Genomic DNA, 19676 nt, shown 5'->3' with positions numbered 1-19676 from the left:
TTCGCCCTGCAAGACTTCCAAGTAATGCGAACTGCATTAGCAGCTCCGGTCGACGATTGAAGTACAGTTTACACTACAAATCTCGCAAAGGGTGATACGTTCATACTTCTATAAACTTTAAAAATAGTGTAAATATATCCCGTGTGTCCAGTTATTCACTTGTAAAACAAATACAATTATGGAAAAGACTGAGGGAAGTGATGAAAGTGTAATCAAGGGAACCAAAAATGATGCAATGCATATATGAAACATACTTTTCCTTTCAATTTAAATCAACTATACTACTTTGACTAATGCCATTACTTTTTCAGAGCAATAGATGTACATTCATTTGGCATTTCGATCATACATGTCAATTCCTGAATACTTATATGTGGTCAAAGAAATATTTCATTTGCATGGTTCTAAATTGAGCTTCTTTTTGGTAAAAGTGTTAAATTAAACTTAAATGTTAACGGCGTACAAATGAGATTGGCAATGTTTCATGTACAAAAAAGAACTTAATTGTTTGAATCAAATCATGACACAAAGTCAGTCAATAAATGTTCAAATGATACTAACAATGTGAATCCTGTAAAAAAAAATAAGTGAATGTTATTAAACTTGATGCTTGTTTTTGCATTATGATCAAAACAAAAAACAAACAAATAAACAAACTAACTAACAAATTAAAAGAAAGACAAACACACACACGAATAAAAAATCAAAGAAGAAACATTTCATTATGCACAGCTGATAACAATGAGATAAAAGGTAACATTCTCCCTTTACGTCGCATGTATACAAGTATAAACAATTGTTTTATTGTCTTTACATTTAATTTCAAAATACTTAAACCAAATGACCAAATCAACAAATACGACATATTCGTCATGAAAACTGGAAAACTGTTTTGAATGCTTACAATATATATATATATATAAAAAACCAAAAAAAACAAAACTTGGATTTTTACTTAAGATCATCAATATTGGTATCTATATAGCTGGTCTTTGCGTCCACACAAACACAGAAATCAAAAGGTAACATGGTCATAATATATTTTGTTCATAATGTTTTTGTTTGAAATGTTTTGTACTGTTATAAGTCTAGCCTTCATCACAGCTTCCATTATAGTAGGTAAAATCTTCTTCAGTTATGTTATTCTTCAAAATATGGTCATAATCACTTTCATTGTAGAGAAATTGTGGTGGAATTTGCAAAACACATTCCATTGAGTTTGTTTGCTCTTTTTCGGGTTTAAAACTTTTTCTGGACCATTGCATATCCATTATTATCTCGACAAATTTCGTTAAAGTCATCGATATTCTCTTCTTTTACTTCATTAAACGACGGAGTTTTCGTATTAGAATTGTTCCCCAAAATAGTTTCATGTTTGCACAGTGCCATTTGTTGCCTGAAATGCATTCATAACATACCACTAAAAAGCTTTTAAACTAACTCTACGGAAATTGTATTTGATGTTCATTTTTTAACTGCAAAGCAGGTTATGCCTGATAGAGATCATTTTAATAGCCTTTACTGAAAAGTGTATTAGTACATTGAAAATCATGGCAAATCATAGAACCTTTTTCAATGTTAGCTTCAAATCTACTTTAAGATTATTTTGTATGATCTTCGTTGTGTCTTTTTATATTTCTTTTCAATTCAATATATTTAAACTTTTTTTTAAAATATGCGAATTAAAAAAAAAACAAAACAAAACAAAAAACAAAGGAAAACAAAAATAAAAACATAAAACGAACGTATATTTAATCAAAGTGTCTGATTAAGGTGTTACTAAGTTTAAATAAAATTAAGATTTAAACACAAATTGACGATTACAGTGTGTTGCACGTATATTTTCAAAGAGTACTTCGTGAAAATCTCATGATTTAGTCTCGTATGATAAAGTTAGATATCACAAGTTTGCCGTTATCGGTACACGCATTTGTTTTATTCATGTGATTCTAACCCTAAAATTATATCGATGCAAGCGTTCATAATACTTACATATTTATAGTATATTCTTACCTTCTTTTCACAATAAGTACCAAAATAATCACAATTATAAGCGTAACAACCATACCAGATCCTATACCAACAATAACTGCAAATAAAAACAAATCAAATATCAATAATATATGTTGTGAAGTGGCTCAAACAAATACAGTATAAATAAAACAAAATTAAAGAATATGGGCCCAATGTGACAACCGCCGACTGAAATACCAAATCAAATATGGTATTTTGAACTTTCTAGGTAAATTAAAGACTTTTACTCAATTTGAAAACGCCGGAATTATAAGGATAAAACTTGCTTTTATAATATTATTTGACTTTTTGTTCATACTAAATGGAGAGTCTTTGTCATATTACCATGGATTTTTATTACGTTTGTTGTCGGGGTCTTTTAGAATTTACTTAGAAAGTGTGATGACCTCTGTAAGTATTTACTATCTGTATATAGATTGTATCATGGTGCATTTGTTGCGTTTCACCACATTTGTTCCGTTTTCTATTTAATGAGGCCTGTGTTATTTAATTTTCTATAAAAATATATTGGTTATCGAAAACGTTCGATATTTTTTCATTCATACCTTTGGTACTGAAAACGTTTTCCATGTGACCCCCGCCTTCAGTGTTTTGTTTGGTTGTTGGTTCTACCATAGTTATTGTGTTCACATAATGTGTCGCTGTTACTGTTGTCTCTGCAGATGAATTTCCACCACTATGTTGTAGATGACCTTTATATTGATGGTCACCAGTAATTTTGAACATATCGCCAGTGGTATGATAGTTTTTAGTATTTTTAAAATTCGTTTGTGTATAATTTTTTATAGATAGCGAACTTTTGCCGCTAAACAATTCCGTAGTTTCTCGAATTTTGTTGATCGTTGTTACTGAATTTGTAGTGATGTCCTTTAATAATTCATCGCTGCTTTGAATGGAGTCGGATGTCGGAGATAATTTGCTTGGTGTCGGAACTGTAGAACGGACAATTATAGATCGAGTTATTCTAGCTATATCGCTGGTACGTAACTTTGAACCGAGCTAGCATCATAAGCGATTTGTTCTGTTGTTTTTGGAATTAAAATATTAGTTTTTCCCTGAAACGGAGAAGCGTTCTCTTTAACTCCACTGGAAATGCTACTTAATGCATGACTTCCTTCAGTTGCAGTACCTATCATTTTACCTGAGGAATGTTTATATGATGAACCTGATAAAATGGTTGATGCTATTTTGGTCGAAACTTCCAGAGTCGACTCTGTTGATGTTTCTATGTGGTTCTCAGCAATTGTTGCACTAGATTCAAGTGTATCTTTACCTGATAAAACTGTTATAGCTTTGTCAGTCAAAACTGCAAAAAGAGACAATGTAGGCGATTTTGAGGTCTGATCTTCAACAATTTTTAAACTATAGTCAGTTGTTTTATTTGATGAAATGGTTAGTGCTATGTCAGTTGAAACGTAATTGGGAAACTTTGTAGGTAATGATTCGATTTGGTACTCAGCAGTTGTTGTAATAGAAACAGGAGCAGTTTTTCTTGATAAAATTGTTGTTGCTATTTCAGTTGAAACTTTACTAGAAGTCGTTGTAGGTAATGTTTCGGTTTGATTGGAAGCAGCTGTTGTAAAAGATTCAGTGGTTACAGTTAACTTACTTGTTTTGCATTTCATTGGAGTTGTTGACGGTTTGTTTTTGTGATCTATGTTAAAGGGTAAAAACGTATATATTTTCTTATCAATACAATATAGACGTAATACATATGCATGAATCTGTGTCGGTTATCTTTAACATATCTTATTGAAAATATTGTCGTTGAAGTGTTTCTCACACTCTACTTGACTGTTCATTATACATATATTAGCTTGTTGTAGTCTGCCTGTGGTGTGAGGGTTTCCTGGCCATTCGTGGAAAACCATGTGTGGCCTTAAGTTTATGTCCCCCTTGGGGTTGTTTTCTCTTCGACAAAAAAAAAAAAAAAAAAAAAACTAAAAATATAAAAAAATAAAAAGCTATGAAGACAATATGTAGACGGGGACCCACAGGTGCCATTAAATAATTGTACCACAAAAGACCGCTTTTTTAATATATATATACTGGTGTATATGTTCGATGCATCTCAAAGCAATAATGATTATTAATAGAGATTTTGTATGTGTTTATTTTTAACTGTCTCCCAAATTTGCTTCATTTTTATCTGTTTCTCTGATAATGAAAATTGTATTATTAATTTTATTTTCAGAAGAAAGTCACCTGTCACTTTTTTATATCTTATTAAATGTATAATATCGTTATTTTCTGGTCAAAGTTAATTGCTACATACAACTTCACAACTCTAGTATTACAATCAAACACAATGAACAAAGAATACAGACAATGCATCCGTATCAATTTTGTCTTGATCGCTTGCTTTACATTTTAGGATTGAGCTATTACATTTTATTTACCAACTGAACACACGAATCCATCAGCAGATTTACTGCATTTTCCCTTCCGTTCTACACGACTCGTGCCACTCTCACATTCATAAAAGTAGCACGTATTAAATGTTTTCAGTTCATCGTCATTGCCTGGAATAAATGTATTCGAAACCTCATGTTCATTTGAGCTATAAAACCAACGGGTTATGTGTCTTATGTTAGTACAATATGGTAAGCAATAATATGTTTGTCACTTCTTCCTGCATTATATGTAGTTTAGAAGTATAAACATAATTTGCATATATGTAAGTTTGCTCAAACACAATCATATAACAACGGTGTTACATGTACATATAAACTGATGGAGAAAGAAAACGGATATAAGTTACTTAAATGATTTTTCTTTTTCAAGAAGAATTTTGTACAGCTAAAGTCGATTATTATATATCTATTATATTTATCCATTTAGATACAAAAAATGATCTTTAAGGATTATATATATAGTGTATAAACACGACTTACCATTGAATTTAGTCACGTTTTGTGGTATGCGGAAATACCTATCCACGTTTTGAATTTGTGTGCTCGGACATGACAAACCATTTGCCCTGTCCCATTTCTGTAACTCTTCATTAGTAATATTAGTTGATTCTAAATAAAAGAGTAATAAAGGGAACCATGATTATAGCGGAAATCGAACGAATGTAATAAAGGGACAAAGACCAGACATGGAAAACACAACAAAGAATATAAAGTAACTAAAATAACATATACAAAGTCACAAAAGTAAATGAGCAACTCAGACTCCACTAAAAACTGGAGGCATGCACCAGGTGCACCTGTAGGGTAAGCGTCCTCATTTTTCACGGTCCTTAACTTTGAACCGACAGTCAAATGATACATATTAAGCTAGTAGAACTTGGCATACGAATACAGAATTAATTTCTTCTTGATAAATCAAATTTTATTTTTAGAGAAATGCCATGCATCAAAGTCAATTTGAGTAACATTACAAAATCATAATATTATCAAGTTAATTATAGGAGAGAGTAATCAAGGGAAACAAGGTTATAGCGGTAATCAAAAGAATGTAATCCAGGGACAAAGACCAGACATGGAAAACAGACATACACAACAAAGAACATAAATTAACGAAAATCATACATGCAAAGTAACACAAGTAAATGAGCAACTTGGACTGGGAGCACGGACCAGGTGCACCGGTAGGGTAAGCGTCCTCTGCTTTTCTAGAAACACCCGCCGAGTTGCTCATAAAAAGTCAAGTCCGGGGTAGACAAACGAGGGAAGGAAAACTATGACCCGTTGAATAAACACGTCCACCACACTGGACAAATATGTTGTCGATTAAAAGGAGGCTTGTAATAAAATCTATCAATCAAAATCGAATATTTTTTTTCAAAAGCGTGTCCTATATTATTCTTACTACAATTGTCATTTCCAAATATAACTTCATTGGTATTTTGGTGTTGTACTGAATGACATTCTTTATCATCTTTTGGATTGATAGGCACATCATGAACTGTTAAAAAAGATTGATAAATATATTATGTAACGAAATGAAAAACTATTATTCATGTAATAATTTGCATTGTCTTTTTGCACTATATTTTTATGAGAGAGGGAAGGGAAAAAATCGCACATACTATTTTTTTTAAAATTTAGTTAAATCAAAAAAAGTATTTCAAAATGAATTAGGATTTTAGAACAAATGATCCAATAAGTTAACACTTGTTGTAATTGTAAAACGTCTAAATTTATGTCCAACAATTTGTATTAAAACAAATTATAAGTAAATCCTTTTTTTTTTAAAAAATCTCCAGTTGTAACTAATTATAAAATGTTGTAAAAATTTTAGACCACTTGTTTTATTAATTTATTGTGGAAAGAGTAATATGTACATTGACAACTTTTTTGAATAAAAACAGTTCTAAGTGTAAGAATGAAGCAGTTACAATAAACAAACAGTAACACGAACCAATCTGTATGCTCTGCTTACTAGATAGTTTTGTATAGTTTTTTACTCCCAGATGAACTGGCCATAAATGAATATGAATGTAAGATCAGCCTATTATAACAAGGATGATTTTAAAGATCATATAATTTATGACATGAAACAATTATAGAAAATAGTTTGAAACATTGAAAAGGCGGGTGTCATCATGACTCCAAGCATATTGAGCCAATTCAAATGTCTGGTAGTTTACAGTTTGCAACATTTAAACACGTTAAATAAACAGAAGTAAGATCAAAACATAACGTGTACTCCAAAAAATTCCATACATCTAATTACAAATACATACATATACTTATTTACTCAATATTTCGATACATTAAAATGTATTCAAATATTTATACTCAGCCTACTTTGTAAAAGCGTCACTTTTGCAAAATCAATGTCCGATCGTAGATCAGCACAGTCTCCAAAGTTCAATGACGATTTGCATTTATCAGTATCAGCCTTGCAAGCACAATTTATACCCTAAGTGGAATAATTTATGAGAGTCAATAATACGCTGAACAACGTACTACATGCTCATTTATATTTAGTTTCATGTCTTTAAAAAAGATGACAAAATATATATACGTTGTATAGTAGAAAAAATATGTTCTTATCAAGATTATTTTACGTACCGATATTTTATGTAAGATGAAACATTTGTAATAAATACTTATTTGCAATTAAAAACTGACAGAATAAACGGTATGCAGCCGCAGACAGAGCCTTGTGAGAATGATTATTTATATAGTCACCAAAGAAAGAAGAGAAATGTAGTCTTGCCCATTTAAGCAATGCTATTCATTGTTTTGTCTGTTATTATCATTTGTAAAAAAAATCAAAAGCTCGTGATCACCAGAATTCCGATGGTCAAAATAATGTCACACCTCTGAACAAACTAAAGCAAAAAAAAATTACTATGTTCACGTGTTGTCGAATATCCAATCGCTTTAAATACTGCTAATCACTACTACATCTGTACTAACAGTTTGCCATTCTGTTTTCCATTTGTAGTAAATTTACTGTACCTTAATATCTTAAACGTAGTTTTCCCTTCCTCTTTCTTCTAACCCGGACTTGACATTTCATGAGCAACTCGGCGGGTTTTTCTAGACAAGCAGAGGACGCTTACCCTACCGGTGCACCTGGTCCATGCTATCAGTTTTTAGTGGAGTCCGAGTTGCTCATTTGTTTTTGTTACTGTGTATGTATGATTTTAGTTACTTTATGTTCTTTTTTGTGTATGTCTGTTTTCCATGTCTGGTCTATGTCCCTGGATTACATTCTTTTAAATACCGCTATAATCTTGGTTTCATTGAATACTCGTAAGAAGAAAATGTTTGAAATTAAAAAAAATGAAGGATTACAACGGTCGACGGGAAATTAAAATCGAACCGAAAATTCTAAATACTATGTACATCTTGTAAATCAACAGCTTTAGAATAGCATCAGTGTTATTTAAAAAATTCAAACCTCTGCTGTTAACCATGCCACTTCAAATCCGTCATTGATCGACTGAAGTGAATAATCAAGCATCAACATTCAAAATAGTAGCTACTCGAAACAAACATACAACATGGCTTATCACGAAAATTACAAATAAAATGAATTATTTACATCATACGCGATGAGCTGCTTTTTCTGGTTTATGTTCTGACATGAGGAAATGCATGCCTTTAAATTGCCCTGTCTTGTACTTTGTAACTGGTTAAGGTTAAACCTGTAACAACCTATCGGAAAATAAAAAAAATAAATACATGATGCATCGTAGCTTCAGTAAAAGATTGGTGTTAACAAATTAAATGCATCTAATGTGTATGCGCTATTCGTGTAAACAAAACGTTTTGGACGTCATTGTCAGTTTCGTATACCATTATTTAAGTAACCAGCTATTTAAGATTGTGTCCCGTTTGATATAAGATGAAAAAATATCATTGTATTTGTTTATCTTGTGAAGGAAGGTGACAAACGTTTAGATCCGCTGTAAACATTGGATTTGGAAATTTATAATGGAGATAAAAATCAACTACATCATGGTTAACAAAATCATTCAAAATCAGTAAATCTGCCTATGTAAGACATCATGAAATATAGCATAGACAAAACAATTTGCAACAGCATTTTATTATTTCGTATTTGTATCTAAGCGTTTAAAAATATCTTAAAATATATACATTTTATTATAAAATACACGAACATAGATCAAAAATACAAAGTAGCTTATTTTATTTCATATACATAATGTTTTGTAAGAACTTCATGAATTTAGATACTTGAATGCAATTTTACAGTTAATAATATATGTAACAATTTCTTCACTATGAATAAATATGAAAGGCTCATTTAACACGCACATGTCTTTATTCCAATTAATACCTGTCACCCAAGGTTTTTAAAATATTTTAAGATCAAATACAAGTAGATGTACCTTTGATCAATATCCAGGAAGAATATGTTGTATATTTTCCCGACCATATCCTTAGTTTCGTTGTATTCTTCATATCTCTTTGGTCTGTTACGTTGCGGCAAAAAAAGTCGGAAACCAAGCTTCCTCCTTTAGCATCGCACGATTGCCATGAATCAGTCAAATTGGTTCTTTCTGGATAGTAGACCTTTAAAACTATTATTTAATATAATGTCCTACCATAATTTATATTGTAAAAAAGTACGTTAAAAATTTTTGTTTGATTTTTTCTTTTTCAATATTTTCATTGTACACCAACATGCTGTAGTTTTCATCTGAAACATATTTTAGAGAACACCTTTCATTAAAATAGAGGTGACGTCCAATATAACAAAGAGTGCTATTAGTCGATAGAATGTTCTGCAATGACCATGGGTTTGCACGTTTTACTTAAAATATACCTAGTACATGTCATCTCTAAAAGAAACGTTTCCATTCCTTAGGATGTTATTATTTGTTTTTCTTTTTCAAACTCGTCCTGTAAACATTATTAACATAAGACTAAAAGGAATAAAAGAATAAAACTATATCAATAAAGCGTTACCATTTTACTTTTGTTGTCGAGGCCTTTCAGAGCTTACTTGAAGGTGTATTTACACTTATTGAAGGCCTTTTGGTGATTTCTATATTTTTATGTTTTACATATGAGATGGTGCATTTGTTTCACCATATATGTTTCCTTATCTCCTAGCTGATTAGTGTATACAACAAACGAATCTAGATTCATACAACATTTATTCTATATATAAATTTCGTTTGACTTTTATTTATATTGAATTGTGTTTTTTTTTAATTTATGGAATGCAATCCATTTAAGCATGTTTTCAAAGTGATGTTACCACCAACACACAACAACCTGGGGAAGAACATTTTTACTCCAGCTACAGTAAGTCATTTTTGTTTTATATTTGTAGTCTACTGTTGTCCATTTCTCAAATTGAACAGAAACCAGTCTGGTTGGAGCGTTACTTCCCTTTGCTCAAAATTTAAAAAAAAAAAAACAGGAAGTTGAAGTCAAGATTATGAAAAGGGTATATTAGTATATTATTATTATACCTGATTAATGTACAGTACTTACTTTTTTCATGTGTCTGGGCTAAACACATTAAAAGAATAAGAACATGAAGCTCCATTTGTACGCAAAAATACCTCTGCAATGCTTGATCTAGATACCACAAACAAGTACTTTAAATAGCTGTTTATATCTCAAGTGTTTGCTATATCTTTCTTTGCTGATATATTATATCTAAGGTAATACTGTAAAAAAATAAAGACAAGGAAAACCCTTACCTGTTGGAAATTTCTGTAATTGGCATAACAAATACATTAACAAATACTCTGTTTATATAATATATTCCCGTCGTGCACAGTAATGTCAACACATACTGTAATTACAAATCGAAAAACAAACTCGCTATTTGAATAATTCTTTTTTTTTTACGACAAGGACCCAATTTATCATGCTCATTCCTCATTCTTCGGGGTTGATAACTATGGAAAATTAAAATTTCTTCAGCGATGCTATCGAATTAAAACTAAGCATGATGTATGTATAACGCAGATTATGCACTCTCTTTAATAGTATGGTAAAGTTCTGCAACTTCACTTCAATGTAACGATGTGATACTTCCTTACTTAAATTCCCATGTTTATTTTATACAACAAAATGGTTACACAATATCACGCCAAACCGTTAGTTCAAATGCCAGAAATAAACATAACAAAGGATTTCTACTTTAAATGTTGACAGACAGTGTATCTTTGGGAAATTTTGCTAAGTTACTAAGCTAACCGCACAAGAAAATCATTTGTTGATCTCAAAATACTTTTTATTTTGCCTTTTAGTTCATCTGGACCAAAAGGCAATTTTAGATATTTCATCACTTTGCAATTGTCCGCACTGTTGATATTTCCATAGAATTTCTCGGAATTATGTTGATTTCACTGATCTGGGAACAAAAAAGGAGTGAAACCATTTAATTCATAGTACAAAAAAATATCCTTCATGGAAAGATCTTACAACCATATATTGGTTCAGAGTTGTTATTGACCTTCCAAAACAATAATGACGTCTTCTAGTCAATAAACATAATGTAAAAAAGTGAATCCGTCTTTCAATATACAGCTTACACATTAACGTTTAAAAGGACTTTCTTATATAACAGTGTGACACAGTTTAAAGAAAACTGTTTTGAAGTTCTTTTTATAAAATCAGTAGTAAATTAAACGTTAACAACAAATTGCATTAAATTCACGAATCACATAAACATGACATCATCTTTGTTATTTATTTTACGTTGCAAACCAAAAGGAGGCAGTTCAAATTTCTCATTTAAATCTATAAACGATCATAGTTTGACTCTCTTTCCGGTTGTTTCGAGTGGGTTGAAGTTGCATATATCGCGTCCGCCTCAAAACTATCATATGAATTGTCCTTGCGAGTTGACTCTGTTGTCTCGTTCCACTGGAGATGGTCATATGTTGCGTCATTGTCGTCACAAGGTTGTGTAGGACGACTACTAAACAAACAATCCATTTTACGTGACTGAATTTTATCAGAATATTTATGCACTACTGCATATCCGCATTTATCATGATCTAGGTCTGTTACTTCGCAGTTATGTTCTTCTCCTAATGCACTCGTGATTTGCTCTCCATTTTCAGTACATGGAATGTAATTGGTATTCATTGCCTTTTCAGAATATCTGCATAGAGTGCTGCGTCGCCTGTAAATTGTTGATAGTTTTAAGTGGAAATATCTTTTCACTAAAATAAAAGTATTGCTTAATGTTACCACTTAATAAGCATGTACCACCATAATGAGGCACGTCCACGACATTTTCTATTTATTTTTTTTCTGATTTTCATATGTATCTACTTCTTTTTTTGTTTAAGGATGATATTGAATTTTACATTGTTTACGTTGAAAATAGTAAATTCATAATTCAATACAGTTTAGACGAAAAAGTATTCAGAATATTTTTAAAATTACATGAAATGATAATATACCTTTTTTGAAATACGACCAAAATGATAATCAATAAGATCAATACAACGATGACACCAGTTCCAATACCAACAAAATCTACAGAAATATATAAAATGACAAACTGAATATAAGCAGATGTCTATATGTTTTGATAACATAAGCATTTAGGACAGATTTGATAAATGTTGTAGGGTATATCTTGTTTAAAAAAAAGCAGGTACAGACTTAAACCAAGCGGACGTTGCTCAAATTTGTCGTGTGTGTGTGTGTGTGTGTGTGTGTGTGTGTGCAACACTTTTTTCCTTAACATTATCATTAATTGTCAGTTTACGATTCGATTCGTGTTTGATATAACTTGCTATTTGTTACAGCTCACGCTTATATCGCGTTATAGAACGAACAATAGAACATGGTCTTTTGTACTGTTTACATATGTCACAATATCTTTCTCTAATAAGGCATTTAAAGTATCTGTACTACAAAAATAAAGAAAATAATAAAACAGAATGAAAAACAATCCGTTTACGACTTGAAACGACAAAGCAAAAACCACAGTAATTAAAAAAAGAAAATGAGAGCGTATTGATTTGTCGCCGCTGTACATATATTATTGGCATTTCCGAATTTTCTATTTTATAACAATATTCTCTCAGTTTCTATATGTTGTTGCTATTTCTTATTTGTTTTTGTTCATATCAACTCAACATATTATCTAATGCATTATGAGTCTACAATTAAAGCTGCAAACCTACAACTTCCATCGACTTTTCGTTTTTTTCTTTTTCATTATTTGCATGAGTCGTCCACATTGTACTGTATGAAATATCCTCTTCTTCCATGGTGGTATGTGTTGGTGCTTCAAACGACAAACCTGCTATCATAAATGTAAGTGGCAGTTTATCAGATGCCGAATGGTAACGGACTGATCAGAATTTTTTTTTTCACGTTCACGGACTATAATCGTGATGAGTTTCGAACTTAAACAGCACATAATTCTCGCATTATTTTAAATACTTTTGACTTTTGTAATATATGGTGAGATAAGATGCAGTTTTGTCTTTGCTGACATTAAAGATTAGAGTATTAAACTTTTCTCGTCGAGGTTTAGATTCTGGCGTTAACCTTTTTTAAATTAAGTGTTTACCTGTATTTTCATCGTTGGTAAAAGTGCTCGATGAAGTTGATTTTTCGGGTAATTTTGATGTTTTCATTGTTGAGTTGGAAGAAATATTGTTCTTTGAAATGTTTTTATCAGATGCAATGTCTTTTAAAGCTTCCGATGTTGAAGTCGGTGATTTGTCGGTCGTCGATTGATGACTCTTCTTTAAGATATTAACGTCTGTTTGTAGTTCCGTTGTGTCTATATTAACATTGGTATTTTCAGTTGTTATAATTCGGATTGTCTGGCTTGTTTGTTCGGCTGTCAAAAGAATACCCTGGTGCACTAAAGTAGACAATTTAGTTTTGAGACCCAACTACGTTCTTGCTTCAGATAAATCCGAAAATGCTGTTGTTGACTGTAAAGTCGTGGTTTGTGCTACAAATCAAAGTTTCTCATTTTAAATGTTTAAATATGAATTAAAAAGATTCAAAAATAATACGTTATCTTTGTTGAAGAGTAATCAAGGGAACCAAGGTTATAGCGGTAATCAAAAGAATGTAATCTAGGGGCAAAGACCAGACATGAAAAACAGACACACACAACAAAGAACATAAAGTAACTAAAATCATACATACAAAGTAACGAAAGTAAATGAGCAATTCGGACTCCACTAAAAACTGGGAGCATGGACCAGGTGCGCCGGTAGGGTAAGCGTCCTCTAGAAACACCCGCCAGGTTGCTCATAAAAAGTCAAGTCCGGGGTAGACAAACGAGGAAAGGCAAACTATGACCCGTTGAATAAATCAGTTTTCATGGTGCTGATGGATACATCATAACGATCCACAAATTCATGATGACGACCATAAAACTTCTGTAGTGATGTCTTCAATCTTGTAACAACATAACCCTGTTCCAGAAGCCTATTTGTTAGACTTCTAGCGCGATACAAAAAGTCTGCATAGTTTCAGCAAGCTCTGGCATAACGTATGAGTTGTGATATGAACACTCCATACGCAGGAGCCGAAGGAATGTTGCCACAGACGAAAGGAAAGTTGACAATTCTGAATGAAAAGTCATCACGTTTGTTGTAAAGTTTGGTCAATAGTTTTCCTTTACCATCGATTTCTAAGTGTAGGTCAAGATATGAGGCTGACTTCACAGTGTCTGAACAATATTGAACAATATTTATTCGATACTTTTTGTTACCTTCTGTAACAAATACTTTTTTTCCAAAAATGCATATCTAGACGTGACATATATTCCAAGATTATATTATTGCTTCATTTTAATTCATGGCTAATAAGAAAGTTTACATATTATAGTTTTATTTGTTGCATAGTATCATATTGATTTTAAAACTTATATGGTAAATTACTATGCAGATATTTTATTTTTCAACGTATTTTGTTAATTTGGTTTTGATCAAATATCTATACGTTGGTTGTTATTTTTTCAGAGTTTTAAACAGTAAATCTGATACACAAATATTTTAAAATCTTCCAAAGGCTAACATAAAAATATAATAAACAGTCAATATGAGTCGTTAATTTAGATTTAGTTTTTCCTATTTACCTATTTTACAAAAATATCCACTGGCAGTCTCATTGCAGTTTGCCTCCATTTCGAGTCCGCCTTGTCCTATTTTGCACATTGTAATGTAACATTTATCAAGCTTTTCTTGACTGAAGTAATTATCTATGATTAAAAGAAAAAAATCATTTAGCAAAACTACGTACAAATTTCGAAAAGCGAGACGTACTCTGAACTACTCTATCAAAGCACAAATAGTTCTGAGTGGTATATACATTATATATATATATCGTATAAAAGCGCGAGGAACGCCTTAACCACTCTTTCAAGCAATGGGTATTTCTATATTTCTATATGGGAGTGATAAAATACATTCAAAATGGTCTTATAACTTTTAGAGTTCTTGAGCATGTTATACTCGGAATTCGCACTTTACCTGGAATACATTAAAAAGTACATTTCAATCATTTGGAAGAAAGTTAAGAGCCATCCTTTTTTTCACTCTATTTTAAGGAGTTAGACCTAGCGTAATGGACGTAACTCTTGAAATCAGTGATATGTTTCTATCATATTAATTTCACCAAAGCCTATGAAGCTTCCATTTGAAAAAGAATGAAATCAGTCCAAGTTACTTGAGACTGATGTAAAATGCTGAATGCAAACGTTCCAATGATTGTAAGAGTTGTGTCCCTTACTCTAGGTCTACCTGCTTTAGAAATATAAATATATCTTAAGCAAAGTTTCATGATTTAAATGTATACCATAATCTTTCATTACAAAACACCCGTGCGTTAAACGTGTTTAAACTTAAACAAACCAAATTCGAAGAAAAAAATATCGACGTTTCAAACAACTGAAATAGTGTGTAGAGAGGGCGGAGTTATTACAGTTTGCAGAATGATGAGCAGCTCCTGCTTTGAATTTCTAGCAGAAGGTTTAAATTAAGATACAAAATATTCTTTTACTAGTTCAGTTCAGTATTTAAACTCAAACTTTCGTAACTACATGTACAAAACTGTCTTTTTGGGGATGTTACTTTAATGGGAAGATGAAGCACAGGAAAATACGTTCTTCTTAAGGTATAATACAAATCTTAACCAAATTCTTGTAAAGAATACGAGGCATGTTAAGATCGAATTCGATTTCAGAAATGTTCAGACCGTTTGAGACTACAAGTTTGTTTTCAGTTGTGACGACCGTTTTTGTAGTGATCACTTCATTTTGAAGCAAGGTAACCCTGTTCCAGAAGCATATTTGTACGAAGTCTAGTGAGATACAAAAAAAATTGCGTAGAAACGTCAAGCTCTGGCATAACGGATGGGTTGTGATATAAAACCTATATACGCAGGTGCTGATGGGATTTTGCCTGAAATGAAAGAAAATGAAAAGTCACTGCGTTTGTTCATGACTTATCATTTTCCATCAATTTCTAATACTAGGTCAAGAAATGAAGCTGACTTCATAATGTCTATGGTGTTGTTTTTTTTTCAAGGTGTAGGTAGATGCGGTGTATGAAATCTTCTAAAATAGGATTGTTTGTATATAAATATATATAGCGGAATCTAAGATCAAAGGATCTGGCTAAGCGATGTTTCTTTCTTTGGACCATCTATGAAGTCGGACTCATAAGAGTGAAATAATAGGTGAGCGTGTAGAGGAGCACAATTTGCTGACATTTGAATGCTGACCGTTTGCTGAAAAAAATGCGCCTTACACACTTTACAAATATGTTGACATTGAAAAGTTCCATCATTTTGAAAACATCTTCTACGGTATATTTGGGGGGTGATTTGGATTCTTTTTCGACGGATATCTTCCAAGTACTACATATTTGTATTTAGGTGTACCGTCTATTTGTGGAGTGACAATGATGTTTAATGGTTTTGAGGCGTCATTTTAACTGAGTATAGGGAATAGAAGTATACAAATTGAAAACAAAATTCATAAGAGTTTAATTCTATTGTATTCTAATAATATTCTAGAATTTCAGGATCAAAATTTAATTAATACAACCACGGGAATAACAAGTGTCGAAGAAGTAATAGAGCCATCTTTGATAACTGTGAGTATAGAAGTTACAGGTCTTTGAAAACTTATGTTGAAAACTTACGTAGCATTATAATTGAAAATTCTGGAAGCAAAAGGTAAAGTATAGGAATACATGGGAATTTTGTTCGTGACGTTTTTGTGAAGGAGGATGTTAGCCAATTTTTTTGCATGTAACACCTTTCTTGACAAACGGTATTGGAAGAAATGAGCGTTTTTCTTCATCTTGACATTTAATACAAACCGAGTCTGAGGAAACAAATATCCAAAATGATGGACACAATTCTATATAATGACAAAGTGGCATCAGAAATAGGATTGTCAAGACTTGATTTGTAATAACATGAGGGGTATAGAATAGAGTTTAGTTTGAATGTTAAAAAATATTTTTGTATGACAGGAAGAAGCCCATCTATGGTGATGCATAGTGGAGATGGCCATAACTCCTTATCCGTCTTTGATTTTTGTCAAATTAAATTATATTTACGTTATTGCTAAATTCACATACTTTTGGTGTTGTTATTGCAACCGTATCCTGTATTCTTTCCCATCGACAGATTTCACCTAGAACAGGACTGTTTATTGGATTGTATATATTTTTTTTCAAGAATTAGAACTTTTATAGAGAGGATTAAATGATCATGTTGGTTATAATGTTGATAAACTGTCGGGAGTTTTTGACAATAATTCCGACATATTTTAGACCACATTGAATGCATTTTAATACGTAGATTAAGTAGATAGAGTCAAAGATACTGTAAGATCGTGTCGTGTATAAAAATGTTTGAACATAATTATCCCCTCAGACAATATTTCAAAATAATGAGCTGTTCTTAGAATTCTTTGTAATAGTAATTAATAGTTCATCTTTATTCCAAATATTATTAACATGTATTTCAATAAAAAAAAAATATTAAAATTAAAATGTTGTCATTAATATTTAATCTGTTTTAGTTTACGTTATCCTTCCGTTTGATTTAAAAATAGATTTTTCTTTTACAGATGACTTTAAATATATATGTAGTAAATGTGTCTGGTAATCGTAGTAAAACTTTAAAACGACGAGAGGTGCAAAGCTACCTTCAAATTACACTCACGGTTAATTTGCATTTTAAAATATGTAAAAGGATATCGAAAATTTGACTTTTTAAAACAGTGTCGAAAAGAAATTTTCCTTATCATTTAATAATCTAATAAACACTAATTACGGTAACTGAACCGATCCGTGCAACAAAAATTGTGATCGGTCATCGATCACTGGTCAGTTTCCGATCAGTCATCGATCCGTCAAACCGATTCATTATACCGGTGATCGTATCACGTGTCCACAGAGCTGTCATTGTATTTTACGGTATTTGGTTCAAGGACTGTAACCACGTCTATATTCTGTGCTGTCGTTCACATTGTAATTGTTTTTAAAGCCATCAAATAAAAAATTGCAAACTGCAAACCGCGTTTACAGATTATGTGAGTCGCTTGCCGACACAATGCAAAGATAAAGAAACCGCATGTGCTACATTTGTACCACACCAATTAACCCTATCGATACAAGAACTTATTAAACTCTCAATTTCACATTGATTTACTGATTTTGTTTACTTCAGCTTAGTTATTCTTGAAAAAAATTCACAAGTGATAAAATCAGACTCTTCTATTTGGTGGAGATACATTTTTGGTCAACCCACGAAATGATCAATCACCTCATTCATTTAGTCACCCAATCGGAAGTTCCGGGAGATAACGTCTTTAAGTTATGACAAGACATGCTTCTACACCTGATATTGTGGTAAATAGCGGTCGATACGTAGTTCAAATTATCGATTGAGTCGCAGATTCGCACTTGCGACAATTTAAAGAACCTCGATACCTATTTTAATCAAATTCAGACAAATTTGAATTTTCAACCGCGATTGCGGCCATTTTGAAAATGACGGTGGATACGTAGCTCAGATTATTAATCAGGATGGCTCAAAGAACCTGGATTTAAATATTCCTAAAAATCGGACAAATTAAAATTTTCGAACGCAGCGGCGGCCAGTTTAAAAATGCCGGTCCAAACGAGCTCAAATGCCAATTGAGCCGCAGATTCTTAATCGGGACGACTTAAAGAACCTAGATATCAATTTTCATCAAAGTCGGACAAATCAAAATCTTCGATCGCGGTGACGGCGATTTTAAAAATGGACTCCGACACGTAGCTGAAATTGCCGATTGAGCCGTAGAATTTTAATCGGGACGCCTCAAAGAACTAGATATAAATTTTCATTAAAATTGGACAAATTAGAATTTTCGTTTGCGTTGGCGGCCATTTTGAAAATGGCGGCCGAGACGCTCGCGATTTTTTTTCTGGATACACCAAGTTTAATTACATTCTGATCTAACGAAATTAAAATTTGAAAAATTCGGTGCAAAGGTGAAGTCACAAACACGCAAAAAAAAAAATCCTTGAGTCAAATATTCAAAAGGAAGTCACATACAGAAAAATAAACGATAGGCAGTGCAAAACTCTGGTAATAAAATCAGACTTTTTCTTGATTGAGATTGAGATTGAGATAAATGGTAATTGACAAGTGACCCCTTTCTAGCAGTCTTGTTGTCAACCAACATCGTACATAATCTTTCAGACTCAATATGTTCGGATGACTTCTTTTAAACATATAACAACCATTACATATAAGTGAAAAAACACAGACGGTACTATTACAAATAGCTAGCGCGAGGTAAAGTTGACAGTTATTGCAAAATTATTAGAAAAGATAGTGCTTCATCGAATTCAATAATGGTAGAAATCGTATGAGCATGAACATACTTTTATAATAGAAACTATTCTACTTAATATATCTAAAGAAAATGTCAATAAATAATGAACTGTGATACACGTGTTTTATTCAAAATTCAATTGTTATCATAGAAATATAATGGTACATTGGCTGCGAAATAGGGAGAACTATCTTATCACTTGACCAATCAAAATTATTCTCCATTCCCCATTGTCTCATTCATGATTTCCATTACCCATTCACAATGCCGCATGCTCTAAAACCCATTCATCAAGCCCCAATATCCTATTCTCCATCCACCACTGCCCTATGCCCCATAAGAATGGGAAGTTAATCTAAAAT

General features: G+C 32.0%; 1 protein-coding gene across 10 annotated transcripts in view; it reads right to left on the bottom strand.

The window, feature by feature from the left end:
- Positions 1 to 925: 925 nt before the first annotated feature.
- Positions 926 to 19676, bottom strand: part of LOC148599003 (uncharacterized) — a 32244-nt gene continuing 13493 nt past the window's right edge. Inside the window, exons 7-18 of one of the 10 annotated variants that reach the window (XM_088560726.1) lie at positions 14551 to 14673; positions 9966 to 9983; positions 8852 to 9043; positions 8041 to 8153; positions 6792 to 6906; positions 5851 to 5946; positions 4929 to 5057; positions 4434 to 4556; positions 3187 to 3340; positions 2580 to 2606; positions 2014 to 2089; positions 926 to 1396 (exon numbers count right to left, since the gene is read on the bottom strand). In XM_088560726.1, the coding sequence (XP_088416852.1) occupies positions 1370 to 1396; positions 2014 to 2089; positions 2580 to 2606; positions 3187 to 3340; positions 4434 to 4556; positions 4929 to 5057; positions 5851 to 5946; positions 6792 to 6906; positions 8041 to 8153; positions 8852 to 9043; positions 9966 to 9983; positions 14551 to 14673 (1193 nt within the window). In that variant the 3' untranslated portion in view covers positions 926 to 1369. Of the gene's footprint in view, positions 1522 to 2013; positions 2090 to 2579; positions 3341 to 3733; positions 3946 to 4433; positions 4557 to 4928; positions 5058 to 5850; positions 5947 to 6791; positions 6907 to 8040; positions 8154 to 8851; positions 9044 to 9965; positions 9984 to 10226; positions 11614 to 11896; positions 11973 to 12624; positions 12751 to 13020; positions 13321 to 14550; positions 14674 to 19676 lie in introns of those variants that run through there. The other 9 variants (XM_088560727.1, XR_015918402.1, XR_015918403.1 and 6 more) reach the window with 9 other exon arrangements.

This window comes from Perna viridis, chromosome 14, assembly GCF_037379345.1.
Source record: "Perna viridis isolate PV_CMFRI_1.1 ecotype Kerala chromosome 14, ASM3737934v1, whole genome shotgun sequence".
NCBI classification, from domain to species: domain Eukaryota; kingdom Metazoa; phylum Mollusca; class Bivalvia; order Mytilida; family Mytilidae; genus Perna; species Perna viridis.
Note: the sequence above shows the minus strand (reverse complement) of the source record. Positions and strands in the feature narration are given on the sequence as shown.